Below are 13,923 nucleotides of genomic sequence, written 5' to 3'. Positions count from 1 at the left end.
TCGAGGCTGATGTAGGATCGGCTCTTGCTGATCTGTCCTCAAGGGCCCCAGCACCCCTGCTCTTGAGCAAATCATGGCACCCCCTTTTCAGCAGCCCTCAGCCTCTGACTGTGGACGGGCCCATGCCTCACGTCTGCCCAGACAACGTCATTCCACGCTGGGCACGTAACCCATGTTCAGTGAAGACGTGCAGCTCGGGAGGCTGTGAAGAGCGCCTAAGTCTATGCCAAGGGACCTGTCCTCCACCCCAAACACCCAACCAAATGTTCTCTGGGGACAGGAAGCTTTGGATCAGGGGCTGCCATGAGCCCTGGCAGGGAGGGCATTCTGAGGCCTGGGGGCCCAGCCTGGGAAAGTGGGAGGTAAGAGGCTATGTTGCCCTGCTGTGGGCACAGGTACACACAGCCCAGGGGAGCCACACCCAACAGGCACACACAGAGACATGGGTGTGTGCAGGTCAAGAACACACAACCACACCCACAGAAGCTGTCACAGACGGCTGCACTCGCACTCACATGCATGCATGGACGCACATGCATGGACGCACACGCACGCACTCACACTCACACAAACAATCCAGAAAGTAAGTAGGTCTGCCCAGGGCAGTGCTGGATCCAGCTCTGAAGGGTACACACAATCTTGTCCCATAGGACCAAAGGTGGAAACTGGAATAAGGCCGGAGCCAGCCTCCCAAGAAACCACGGCTTTCAGCTCTAGAGACAGAAGGCTGCCTGAGAAAAGACACCAGCCCCAAGGGGACCAGGGCAAGGAGGTGAGGTCACTCTGTGCCTTCCTCCTTCCATTTTCCGCACAAAGGAAGGTGAGGTCTGATTGAGAAACGGCTTTTGAGCACTTTCCCAGGCACCAATTGGAGACCAGACACTGGAGAAGTTGTTTCTTAAACAAAACAATATTTTATTGACACATCTTCAATGTTCCATATAAATATAAAGTGCTAAGTTTCCAACCCAGCCCACAGGGCTGGGAGGAAGTGGGGGAGGGAGTGTTAAATGTCAGTTGAACACAAATAACTTTCCAGCGCCAACACAGGCGTGAAACACTCACACTCACACACACACACACACACACACACACACAGGCAACCAAGAGGTCCAGACACGGCATCTGCCTTACTTCCCCAAGCCCCGCGCAGGGCTCAGGCTCCAGGCCTCAGGGTGGACCACCCCAGACAGGGCTCCTGGTTGTCACAGCTTATTCCTTGGAGCCCTCAGGCCTCCAAGGGCTCTGGCATGGTGGGGCCAGTGGGAATCCATGGGTGTAGAGTCCAGTTCATTTCTGCCAGAGGACGGAGGAAGAGGGAAGCAGAACAGCCTCCATTCTCCTTCCAGGATGAGGACTGAGGGCCAGCCCTCAAACCCCTAGCAGAAGAGCACCAGGTGAGAAAGTCCAGCATTGCCGTATCCCCAGCGCCTCCACCTGGGGCTTTTCAAACTCCAAGGAAGGGGCCGCTCTCCTTGAGGTGGGGGGTGCAGTGGGGGACTGGGGCCCCAGCTGTCCCCAGGAATCAGGTAGCCCTGTGCTCCTGGGCCCTGGGGGAGCCAACATGGTGGCGCCCAGCCTCAGTGACACAGCACCTGAGTCTCAAACTGCAGCAGCTGCCCCATGAAACTGAAGTTGGGGGAGATGACTCCCCTGCGTTGTTTAACAAAGTCAAAGGCCTCATCTAGACGCACTCGACGGTTCTGTATCAGGTACGCCAGGCAGATGGTGGCGGAGCGTGAGATGCCTGCCTGGCAATGTACTAGCACCCGGCCTCCACTGTTCTTCACCGAATCTGCAAAGGAAATGGGAGAGAGGGGCGTCAGACAGGAAGGTGGGCTGGGCAAGAGACAGGTGCCCCAGCTCCTGCCCCTGGAGCCCCGCTAGGTCCCACGCCAAGGCCTGCCTCTTACCAATGAAGCCGATAGCCTCCTGGAACCAGGCACTGATCTCCACCATCTGGTTGTCCTCCACAGGGATGCTTTTGTAGCGCAGCAGGCCCTCAAAGTGGTTGGGGCAGCTGGCCGAGACATTGAGGACCGCAGTGATGCCACAGGCCTGCAGCCCCTGCAGGTCAGATGAGTGGCTGCAGCTGCCCAGGAACAGGTAGGGCAAGATCTCCACAGGGCCACCCTGGAGAAGAAGAGGCAGAGGCAGCGGTGAGAACTCAGCTCTGGCCTAGAGGGCTGGAGCACCGCGGTGGGTGGTTGTTGGGCATAGACACCGTGGCAAACCGGCCAGGGAAGAGAAACCCTTAGCCAGTCCTAACCGGGAATCAGACATGGGGACACGCAGAGATATACACTCACAGACAGACATTTCCCCCCAAGCCCCCAAATTACGCTGCTCATAGGACAGACACAGACTCTCCGAGATGCTCACGAGCAAGTAAGGCATACACAAAGGTGTTCTCCCCTTTAGGGGTGAGGACACACATACACAGGTGACTGTGGGCATAGACAAACTCCTGCTCCCACAAATGGCAGACTCTTTCCCCAGAGGCGCCTACCCTTGGGGTCAGCGGGACATTGACAAGGAACCCCGATCTCAACTCACCTGGTCATACAAGGGAGCCCTGGGGTCGGGGCGGCTGTTTTCGGGCAGCATTGGCAGGGCGGGGGACTCAGAGCACAGATCGGGGCAGCAGGCCTGGAAGCCATCGAAGCCTCCTGCAAGTTGGATCAGGACACGGTTAGCCGGGAGGGCCCGTCGGGGTTCGGGGACGCGGCAGCCGAGGGCGGGGAACGCTGGCCGGCCGGCACTCACCTGGCAGGAAGTACACAAGGGTGGGCCCGGCGCGGGTCTCGTGCAGGAGCGCGGCGAGCAGAGCGTGGGCTGGACCGTCGGGCGGGAGCTCGGCCACCGAGGCGCTGCCTTCATCCAGCACCACGGCCCGCGCCAGCTCCCCGCGGGCCAGGCGCGCCCGCAGCGCGCGGTCGGGCAGCAGGCAGGCGAGGGCGGAGGCGGGCGAGCCGCTCGCGCGGCGCCGCAGCAGCGCGTTCCAGGGCACCGGCCGTGCGGTGCGCACGTGGCGGCGACAGAAGGCCAAGAAGGGGCGGCAATCGAGCAGCAGCGTGCGCTCGGCCTCCCGCGGCTCCCGCAGGAGCGCGCCCAGCGCCGCGCAGTCCAGCTCGCGCGCCGCCTCCAGCCCCATGTTGTCCGTCTCCCCTCCTCCCTCTCTTCTCCTTCCTCCCTCCCCGTGCGCGCTCCGGGCTCTCGCGGCGGCCGCGCTGCCTGAACCGTCTGTTCCGGGCTCTGACTGCAGTGCCCTGGCTTAAGTAGCTGTGGGCCGGCCTCCCGGGTCACCATACAAGGGCAGAGCAGGAAGGCGCCCGCGCCGCCCCCGCCGTCTCACGCGGGGTGCAGCCTGGGCGGGCCCAGGATTGGAGCGGGCTGGGGGACTGGGACGGGGGCGGGGCGCTGCGGTGGGAGAGGAAGCCCGGGACCAGCACGGAGGGTGTTTCCCCAGACGCCCCCTTCCCACCTAGGCGCCCCAGGGCTCTTCCTGAGCGCCCTAACCCTCTGACCTGACTTCTCGACTTCTCAGATGCACATCCCCCTCCTCAGGGGGCCGTGGTGCCCCTCGCTTCGCTTCCTCTCCCTTCTCCCTCCTCCCTCCCAGGATTTACCTTCTCCTGGGAATCTGTGACAACAAAAGTTTACATCTGTCTGTTGCCACGGGTGGTTTCCACACTGCTGGATGGGGAACCATGTCTTGATGTGCCTCTTCTCTTCTGCTTAAAAGACCCTGGTAGGGAGGGACTCTATTCCCCCACCCCCCATTTCCTGGCTGAGACCAGCCAGGGGTTTTGCAGCTGCTCAGTGGCCAAGCTAGGCCAGAACGTTGTCCTCTGAGCCCAAGACCCTGGCATGGCATGAAGAGGACCCCCAGGGCCTTGGCCTGGAGCGGGCAGGGGAGCCTGTGACGACTTTCCAGTTGGTAGAGCAAGGCTTCCTCCTCTGAAGCCCAGGGAAACTCCAGGGGCCAAGGGTGAAGCACTTCCCCAAGTCACAGGCCAGCTCTGAAGGGGAACTCTGCTGACGCTGCTGGGCTCTCCCTGAGGCCTTGTGGGAATTTCAGGAGCCTCACCAAGGGAAAGAGAGAGAAGAACTACCAGAATCTGCCTCCCCCGCCCTCCCCCGCCACTCCCACTCAGCCCCACCTAGACCTGCAGCAGGGGCCCTGGACGCAGGGACCCAAGCCTGGAGATGAGCAGTAAGACTGGGGGAGCAAGGGAATCCACATCCCTTCAGCCCGCCCCCACCCCTGAGGCGGATGTGGTGAGTCCCAGGTGTGCGTGGGGGTCTGGGCCCCTGGGCTGGGGCTAGAGATGTTGGCAGTTGAACTCTGAAGCAGAGACATTCAGGTCTGTGGGGACAGTACCCTGGAGTGGGAGCGCCCCCACCCCCATCTAGCTGCATGGGATTTCAGAACCCAAACCCCTAGGCCCCTCTCCCTCCCTCCAGTCATTACCCTGGGGCCTAAGGCCCTCCTGGAGACCCAACTAGTATCCATAAGCAGCAGCAGCTCCCATTTGACTCCTAGCCTGGGAACTGGCATACACTACAGGTGCGCCCCTAAAAAGAAAAAAGAAAAAAAAAAAAAAAAGACCCTCCCTATGCTGCAGACTCTTATGTTCAGACTGTCTTTGAGCCCCAAGCCCCAAGCCTTCCCCTTGGCTTGTAAACTCTAAACTCTTCCCAGTGGGGGTGTGTGTGTGTGTGTGTGTGTGTGTGTGTGTGTGTGTGTGTGTTGGAGCATCATCTGTATGCAGTTCCATGATGCTGGAGGCAGAGTTAGTAGTTTGTGTGTACTTCGAGGCAGAGGGAACTTGGGGGGAGAGAAGCCTCAAGGACTCCTGAGATTCCTGGGACCAGGTCACCCTCTTAGGCTTCAGTGTCCCCACCTGTCAGATGGAAGCGACAGTAGACCAGCTGCTCGCCCACACTGGTTCCAGGGCTGTGAGGCTATGCCAGTGCCTGGACATCTCCAGCACCCACCTCTTCCTCCTAGGCCAGTCTGGAGGCTGATGTGGCAAAGCCCATAACAGAGCCGAGGAGTCTGGGCCACAGATGCCAGCAGCTGATACGGACCCTTATCCTTGGCATCAGCCTGGCGAGTGACTTAATGGCTGACTCCAGCGGCAAATTACAGAGCACACAAAAGGATGGTCAGGTCCAGTCTTGCTGACCCGTGGGGCTGGCGTCACTGGCTCTACTGGGAGCCACGGGCTTCCAGCTCTATGGGGAGGAGCAGTCAGGACTGGCCAGCTGGGATCCTGGCTCAGGCGTGAAGATCAGCTCAGCAGCGTAGGGCCTCCAGCCCCCAGACTCCCACACCCCTGGCTGAGCCTCCTCCCCTCCTGGCTTGAAGGGCCTGCGCCTGGCGGGGAAACTATGTGGGAGTGGGAGTGGGAGTGTTTGAGTGCAGGTTTGGCTAGTGAGTGGCCTAATCCTGGGGGATCTTGCCCAGCACTCTGTCCAGGACCTGTGATTTCTACCCAAGATGACCATGTATGTCCCCCCACTCCATGCCACTTGCTTTGGGGCTGTACCCTTTTTTAGCACTGGGACACAGGCTCAAGGAGCCTGGACTTAGCAAGGAATGAAGAGCTCCCCTCAGCTTCTTTCCTCTATTCCCAAATAAGGGAAACCCCCCACCCCCATAAAGGGTGAAGGCCAAGCCTGGGGTAAGAAGAGAGCGGGAAGAGGACGGAACCCACGTCCTACCCCCACCTCTGCTCTGACTAAAGATCCCCCAACCCTGGGTGAGTCATGGCCCGGGATGTCTCTCCCCCCACCATTTCCTCAGGACCACCATTCCCGGCAGAGATGGGGCTCTGACTCATGGGTGGAAGACGGTGTGAGGAGGGGTCTCCATTACCTGGATGACCCCCAGGCTGCAGGTCCCTGAGGGGGGACCCCGGTCCCTGTAGCTAGATGGTAAGGGCAAGACGTAGCAGGGAGAGAGGTGGTGCCACAGTCAGAGGTTTTTGTTTTTCTGGTGTGGCTGTTACAGAACAGACACCATCAAGTAGGTTTGGGGCTCGACTTTTTTTTTTTTTTTTTTTTTTAATTAAAATACTGAACTGGAACTAATGATTCTGTCATTCTTGTTTGTAACCATCTATTTTGACAGTTGTTGACGTGTCACTGGCCTCCTGCCTTTGGGATTCCGGGTCTTTCCCTACCCCGCCAGCACATCCACCCAGCCCCCCACCCCATGCAAAGCGGCTTCGCTTCCACAGAGGCGCAAACCTCTGTGCTTGGTCGTGTTTTCCTTCCTCCTCCTTCCAAACCCACACCCCCAGCAGAGGCCCCTGGGGAGAGAGGAAGAAATGAATGGTGTGACTATGATCCTTAGGCCAGGGCAGGTATGAAGGTGAGAGTGATGAGTGACAGCCACCCCCAGCTCGCCTGAGCTGTGAGTCAGGGTGACGTCAGGCTTCCTGTGCCAGGCCTCTGCTGAAGCGGCCTGGTGGCCACCCCCACAGGCTCCTGCCAGGCGAGGACAGTGACTCCATGCTCCTCCAAGATGGCTCTGACCAGCGCAGCAGGGACAGAAGGGAAGGGTCAGTGAAGAGAGAGTCCCCTTGGGCAGCCAGCCCTCAGCAAGGTGGACTCAGAAGCGGCCACACGTGGAGTTCCCGTTGTGGCTCAGCAGGTTAAGAACTCAGCTAGTATCCAAGAGGTTGTGGGTTTGGCCCCTGGCCTTACTCAGCGGGTTAAGGGTCCAGCATTGCTGCAAGCTGTGGCATAGCTGTGGCATAGGTCAAGGGTATGGCTCACATCTGGCATTGCTGTGGCTCTGGCATAGGCCAATGGCTATGGCTCCAATCCGATCCCTAGGCTGGTTGCATATGCCGCAGATGCGCCCCTAAAGAATAAAAAAAAGAGAAGTGGCCACAGTGGCAGAGGGGGCTGACATCTGTCCGCACACGCATGTGTCCTGTCACGTGGGCACACTTATTGAGGACCCTGTCCTGAACACAGTGGACACATCAAGAAGAAAACCTCCATTTGGGGCTGGTATGGCTTTCATATGTCGAATATTTGCTTTTCCTCGTTTTAACAAAGGCTTTGCACCCTCTCTAAGCATCCACATCCAGGTCCTGCCTTTCTTCCCATATTTATTCACTGACCCTGCCCCTCATTCAGAAAGTATCTGTTGACGGTGTTTATAAATTTTGGAGATTAATCCCTTGTCAGTCAATTCACTTGCAAAGATTTTCTCCCATTCTGTGGGTTGTCTTTTCGTTTTGTTTAGGGTTTCCTTTGCCGTGCAGAAACTTTTGAGTTTGATTAGGTCCCATTTATTTATTTTTGTTTTTATTGTCAATACTTTGAGAGGTGTATCTGAGAAGATGTGGCTGTTGTTTATGTCAGAGAGCTCCGTACCAAAAAAACGAACAACCCCATCAAAAAATGGGCAGAAGATCTAAATAGACAGTTCTCTAAAGAAGACATACAATTGGCCAAGAAACACATGAAAAGATGTTCAACATCACTCAGAATTAGAGAAATGCAAATCAAAACCACTGTGAGGTACCACCTTACACCAGCCAGAATGGCCATCATCCAAAAGTCTACAAACAAGAAGTGCTGGAGAGGGTGTGGAGAAAAAGGAACCCTAGTACCCTGTTGGTGGGATTGTAAATTGGTGCAACCACTGTGGAAAGCAGTATGGAGATTCCTCAGAAAACTAAACACAGAACTACCATTTGATCCAGCAATCCCACTCCTGGACATCTATCCAGAGAAAACCACGACTCGCAAAGACACATGTACTCCAATGTTCACTGCAGCACTATTTACAATAGCCAAGACATGGAAACAACCGATATGTCCATCGACAGAGGAGTGGATCAAGAAGATGTGGTACATATATGTAATGGAGTATTATTCAGCCATTAAAAAGAATGAAATACCGGAATTTTTAGCAACATGGATGGACCTAGAAATTATCGTGCGAAGTGAAGTCAGCCATACAATGAGACACCAACATCCAATGCTTTCACTGACATGTGGAATCTGAAAAAAGGACAGACTGAACTTCTTTGCAGAACAGATGCTGACTCACAGACATTGAAAAACTATGGTCTCCAGAGGGGACAGTTTTGGGGGTGGGGGGGATGTGCTTGGGCTGTGGGATGGAAATCCCCTAAAATTTATTTTAAAAGGGAGCTGTGGAGTTCCCGTCGTGGCACAGTGGTTAACGAATCCGACTAGGAACCATGAGGTTGCGGGTTCGGTCCCTGCCCTTGCTCAGTGGGTTAACGATCCGGCGTTGCCGTGAGCTGTGGTGTAGGTTGCAGACGCGGCTCAGATCCCGTGTTGCTGTGGCTCTGGCGTAGGGCGGCTACAGCTTCGATTGGACCCCTAGCCTGGGAACCTCCATATGCCGCGAGAGCGTTCCAAGAAATGGCAAAAAGACAAAAAAAAAAAAATTGTATAAAATAAATTTTAGGAGTTCCTGCTGTGGCACAACGGGTTAAGAATCTGACTTCAGCAGTTCAGGTCACTGCAAAGGTGAAGGTTTGACCCCCCGCTTGGTGCAGTGGGTTAAAGGATCTGGCATTGCCACAGCTGCAGCATAGGTGACAGCTGCAGCTCGGATTCAATCCCTGGCCCAGGAATTTCCATATGCTGTGAGTGCGGCCATAAAAATAAATAAATAAATTTTAGGTTTGTAAAAACTGAGTTGAATGTTACAGATGGTACCCAAAGATGTTAATAAGTGTGATACAGGAGATACTAGAGTCTTTGCCCAGGAGAACATCCTTGCAGCCCCTTCCAGCTTTGGCACCGTACACTCCTGTGTGGTCTGGTTCCCATCAAGAAAGGAGCCTGAGGAGTTCTTGTCATGGCGAAAAAGAAACGAATCCAACTAGGAACCATGAGTTGCAGGTTCCATCCCTAGCCTCGCTCAGTGGGTTAAGGATCTGATATTGCTGTGAGGTATGGTGTAGATTGCAGACGTGGCTGGGATCCCAAGTTGCTGTGGCTGTGGTGTAGGCCAGCAGCTGTAGCTTCAATTCGACCCTGAGCCTGAGAACCTTTACATGCTGCAGGTGCAGCCCTAAAAAAGCAAAAACAAAAACAAAAAGAAAGGAGACTAAGGAGTTCCCATCGTGGCTCAGAGGAAACGAATCTGCATAGCATCCATGAGGACAAGGATTCAATCCCTGGCCTTGCTCAGTGGGTTGAGGATCCAGCATTGCCATGAGCTGTGGTGTAGGTTGCAGATGCGGCTTGGATCCTGTGTTGCTGTGGCTATGGTGTATGCCGACAGCTATAGCTCTGATTCGACCCCTGGCCTGGGAACCTCCATGTCCGCTGGTGCGGCCCTAAAAAGACAAAAAAGAAAGAAAGGAAGGAAGGAAGGAAGGAAAGAAGGAAGGAAGGAAGGAAGGAAGGAAGGAAGGAAGGAAGGAAGAAAGAAAGAAAGAAAGAAAGAAAGAAAGAAAGAAAGAAAGAAAGAAAGAAAGAAAGAAAGAAAGGAGCTTGAGGCACAGAGGGGAGAGGCAGCCACAACCCAGAAGAAGGGAGTCTGGAAGAGCCAAATTTGTTGCCAAGGCCAGAGTCAGCTCCGCTGGTTGGGGTCCCTTCCAGATCCATGATTCATCAAGGGGACCTAGGTTGGACTGCACCCATGGATGGGCCTGGACTCAGAGCCAGAGACAACCCCCTGGTCTCTCCCCCAGACACACATACACTCCCAGCACACCTTTGGCCCCCAACCTGTGGCCACTGCAGTAATAAAAGGGTCCTATTCCCTCTTATTAGCTGGAGGTGCCCTCAGCTTGGGCCCAAGTAGCCGAGAAGGGGAGAGGAGGTTGCTAAGGAAGAGCACTGTCACTGGTGGTAATGGTTGGGCAAGAGGTGAATGGTTCTCAGAAATATGACCACATTGCGGTCACAGGGTCTGTGACAAGGGGACTCCGGGGCTCCCCCACAGCCAGAGCTGGGCTCAGTGTGAGGGGTGACAAGGGAACTTTGAGGCCCGGAGGAGCCAGAAACTACTGCTTCCCACCTAGTCACCCCACAGCACCTTTACTTCCATCAAAGACCAGGCTGGGCCACTCCCCTGAAGACCAGCAAAACCAGGAACAAGGGGGCAGTGGCACAGCATGTGCATCAGGGAGCCATGGGGGCTCCGAGCCACATTGACTTGGGCTGTTTCCTTGCTCTGTGGCCTTGGGCAAATGACTTAACCTCTCTGTGCCCTCTTTAAACAATAGCAATTACTAGCACTGTGCTAGGTGCCTTCTAGGCATCACTGCATCTAAGCTGCAGGGCTTGGGGGTGGTATCATTACCCTCATTTGCAGGGAAACCGAGGGGCAAGGGGGTTAGGTGGCTGAACCAAGGCCACACAGCCTGTCAGTGGGAGCCCTAGGGTTGGAATTTGGGCTTCAACCACTAGACTGCCCTGCCTCTAGCTCCCCTTGTGTCTGCATCCACCCCTGCCGGCTCTCAACTCCTGCCAGGTCCCAGCTCTCTTCATAATGACAACCACACAACTAACCCTGATCAGCTTGCCCTGGGCCTGGCCCTGTTCTCAGACTTTTCCAGGAACCATTGCAGTTAAGCTGCAAAGAGTTCCTGTCGTGGGTCAGCGGTAACGAACCCGACTAGTGTTGATGAGGAGGCAGTTTTGATCCTGGCCTCCCTCAGCTGGTTAAGGATCAAGCTTTGCTATGGCTGTGGTGTAGGCTGGCAGCTGTAGCTCCAATTTGACCTCTAGCCTGGGAACCTCCATATGCCACAAGTGTGGCCCTTAAAAAGACAAAATAAATGAATAAACCTTGAAGAGCCCTCAGAGGTGGGACTGCTTGGTATCCCAAAGAAAAATGGGGAAACCAAGGCCCGAGAGGCTCACTTGCCCAAACTGTCACAGTTGGTAGATGGTGGAGCCAGAGTTTGAAGTCACAATTTTGTGTCCCTCCTGCCTCTGGAATCCAGGCCCCAATGCCCTGCCCAGCTTCTTCCCATCTGCCTCCCACCCTCATCCAAAGCCCTTCTATCTCTCTACTGGGTTCTGGCCCCACAGGCCCCACTCTCACGGGACCTCTCAGTCTTTGGGGCAGACTTGGCAGTGCCATTTCCTTGGGAAAACACAGAGCCCAGCTCACAGCAGGAGCCTGATGATGCATCTCTGGAGATGTGGTGACTCGTTTCTGTGCCCTCAGCTCGCCCTCAAACAGGAAGCTGATTACAGAGGAAGTTGAAAATACACAACTTTGGACAGAGGTCAAGGTCAGGATCCTGCTGGGCCCCTCACTCCCGCCTTGCCCCACACAGGACAGAAGAGGTGCCCTCAGCTCCCCAGAGGAGAGGTCAGTTCCAGAGAGTAAACACGCCAGCCTGAGAGTGGAAGAGCCCCCTTGTAGCTTGTGTGGGGAGGTAGATGTCCAGGGTTCAAGGGCAAGCTCCGCCAGCACAGCTCCAGGGCTGCTGCACGTGGCCAGCTTCCCTCCGGTCCCAGCGCTCATAACCTCACCTGGTGTTTACAGAGCCCAGAACCAGGCTCTGTTCTGGGGCGGGGGCTGTACCACAAACAGGACAGGTAAGTTTGTGCCCTCCTGCGACTGACCTTCCAGTGGGAAGACAAAATCTAGACAAGTAAATTAAAAATGAGACAGTGGGGAGGGGGTGGGGGGAGGAGAGAAAGAGGTGTGGGAGGTTAAGAGGTACAAATGTCCAGTTGCAAAATAAATGAGTCACGGGGATGAACTGTACGGTGTGGGAAACAGGGTCAATAATTATGTAACACCTTGGTAGGGTGACAAATCACAACTGGTCTTATCACGGTGGTCATTCAGAAACGCACAGAAATATGGAATCACTATGTTGTGTAACAGGAACAAACATAGTGTTACAGGTCAGTTATACTCCAAAACAAACACACAAACATAGAAAAAGAGATCAAATCTGTGGTTACCAGAAGTGGGAAGTTGTTGGGGGGGGTTGCGGAATTGAATGGTCAAAAATGACAAACTTCCAGTTATATGATAAATAAGTACTGGAGTTCCCACTGTGGTGCAATGGGGTCAGCGGCATCTCTGGGGCACTGGGACTCAGGTTCCATCCCTGGCCCAGCACAGTGGGTTAAGGATCCAGAGTTGCCTCGGATCTGACGCCTGGCCTGGGAAGTCCACATGCCATGGAGCAGCTAAAAAAGAAAAGGAAAGGAAAAAAAAAGATGATTAAGTGTTTCCATTGTGGCGCAGCAGAAACGAATCTGACTAGTACCCATGAGGATGCAGGTTCGATCCCTGGCCTCCCTCAGTGAGTCGGGGATCCAGCATTTCCACGAGCTGTGGTGTAGGTCACAGACATGGCTTGGATCCCGAGTTGCTGTGGCTGTGACGTGGGTCAACGGCTACAACTCCTAGCCTGGGAACCTCCATATGCCCCTTCCGTGCGGCTATGTATGTATATATAATGTAACGTAAAACCTGATAAATGTAATTAACATTGCTACATGTTATATATAAAAGTTGTGGGGTTTTTTCCCCCATGGCATGTAGAAGTTCCTAGGCCAGGGGCCAAACCCATGCCACAGCAGCAACCCACACCACAGCAGTGACAACACCAGATCCTTAGCCTGATGTGCCACAAGGGAACTCCTAAAAACTCTTAAGAGAGTAAAACCTGAGTTCTCATCACAAGGAAAATATTTTTCCTATTTCTTTAAGTTTGTATCTATACGAGAGGATGGATGTCCACGAAGCTTACTGGGGTCATCATCTCATGATGTATGGAAGTCAAATCCTGATGCTGTGCACCTTAGGCCTGCATAGTGCAGTAAGTCAGCTGTATCTCTAGAGAACTGGAAGAAAAAAATGAAATAATGTCATATAAGAGCTGATGGCACAAAGCGGAATGAGATAGAACAGGGGCAGCCTCTGGGAGCAGTGGTCTTGGAGCCTGAACTTGAGGAATGAGAAGGGGCTGGCCAGGAGGTCCTGTTGTGGATTAGAAATTTAAGGATCCAGGGAGTTCCTGTCGTGGCGCAGTGGTTAATGAACCTGACTAGGAACCATGAGGTTGCGGGTTCGATCCCTGCCCTTGCTCAGTGGGTTAACGATCCGGCGTTGCCGTGAGCTGTGGTGTAGTTCACAGACACGGCTTGGATCCCGAGTTGCTGTGGCTCTGGCATAGGCTGGTGGTTACAGCTCCAATTTGACCCCTAGCCTCCCATATGCCGTGGGAGCGGCCCAAGAAATGGCAAAAAGACAAAAAACAAACAAACAAACAAAATAAATAAATAAATAAATAAATTTACTGGATCTTAAGTGAGAACCAAAGCTGCAAAAAAAAAAAAAAGAAAAGAAAAGAAAAGAAAAGAAAAGAAAAGAAATTTAAGGATCCAGCATTGCTATGAGCTGTGGCGTAGGTCACAGATGCAGTTCGGATCCCACAATGCTGTGGCTGTGGCATAGGCCAGCAGCTCCTATTTGACCCCTAGCTGGGGGAACTTCCGTGTGCCGCAGGTGCAACCCTAAAAATTAAAAAAAAAAAAGAAGGGGCTCTCCAGGGAGGGGGCAGGGAAGAGCTGTCCAAGCCAGTAAACGGGGGGGCAGGGGGTGACAAAGCTCCGAGGTGTAACAAGCTGGCAGGAGCTCCTGTTGGGTCTGCTCTGCCTGAGTGGGTCTGATTTGATTAAAAGGACAATGGGCATCCTGAGAGGGTCTTGATTAAGGGGAGTAAGCTATCTAATTGGCACCAGAATAGCCCTGCAGCTGTGGGTGGAGAAAGGCTCATGGCTTTGGGGAGACCAGGAGACGGTAACTGGACTGGGGGTGGCAGGGAAAGTGGAGGCGGGATCCAGCATCAGGTGTGGAGAGAAGGGACAGACACTGTGGACAGAGAAGAAGAGGAGGGATCTTGGCTCAGGCTGAGCAGGGGAGTGGATGGC

The 13,923-nt window shown here is 54.4% G+C and overlaps 1 protein-coding gene across 1 annotated transcript; it reads right to left on the bottom strand.

The window, feature by feature from the left end:
• Positions 892-3,265, bottom strand: DUSP2 (dual specificity phosphatase 2). The gene is made up of 4 exons (XM_021087101.1): positions 2,767-3,265; positions 2,557-2,669; positions 1,914-2,133; positions 892-1,795 (listed from the first exon to the last, which is right to left on the bottom strand). Exons 1-4 carry the CDS (start codon positions 3,152-3,154, stop codon positions 1,581-1,583), a joined length of 936 nt encoding a protein of 311 aa, XP_020942760.1. The 5' UTR covers positions 3,155-3,265; the 3' UTR covers positions 892-1,580.

This window comes from Sus scrofa, chromosome 3 (assembly GCF_000003025.6).
Source record: "Sus scrofa isolate TJ Tabasco breed Duroc chromosome 3, Sscrofa11.1, whole genome shotgun sequence".
NCBI lineage: Eukaryota > Metazoa > Chordata > Mammalia > Artiodactyla > Suidae > Sus > Sus scrofa.
The sequence above is the reverse complement of the archived record's forward strand: the minus strand, read 5'-3'. Positions and strand labels throughout refer to the sequence as shown.

What these genes read in the sequence shown, in the direction of transcription:
- DUSP2 (XM_021087101.1), bottom strand. Translation starts at nt 3,154, where the DNA reads ATGGGGCTGGAGGCGGCGCGCGAGCTGGACTGCGCGGCGCTGGGCGCG. An exon ending in GGGCTCCCTTGTATGACCAG is followed by an intron (nt 2,134 to 2,556) that starts GTGAGTTGAGAT and finishes CTTCTTCTCCAG; the next exon opens with GGTGGCCCTGTGGAGATCTT. An exon ending in GGAGGCTATCGGCTTCATTG is followed by an intron (nt 1,796 to 1,913) that starts GTAAGAGGCAGG and finishes TTTCCTTTGCAG; the next exon opens with ATTCGGTGAAGAACAGTGGA.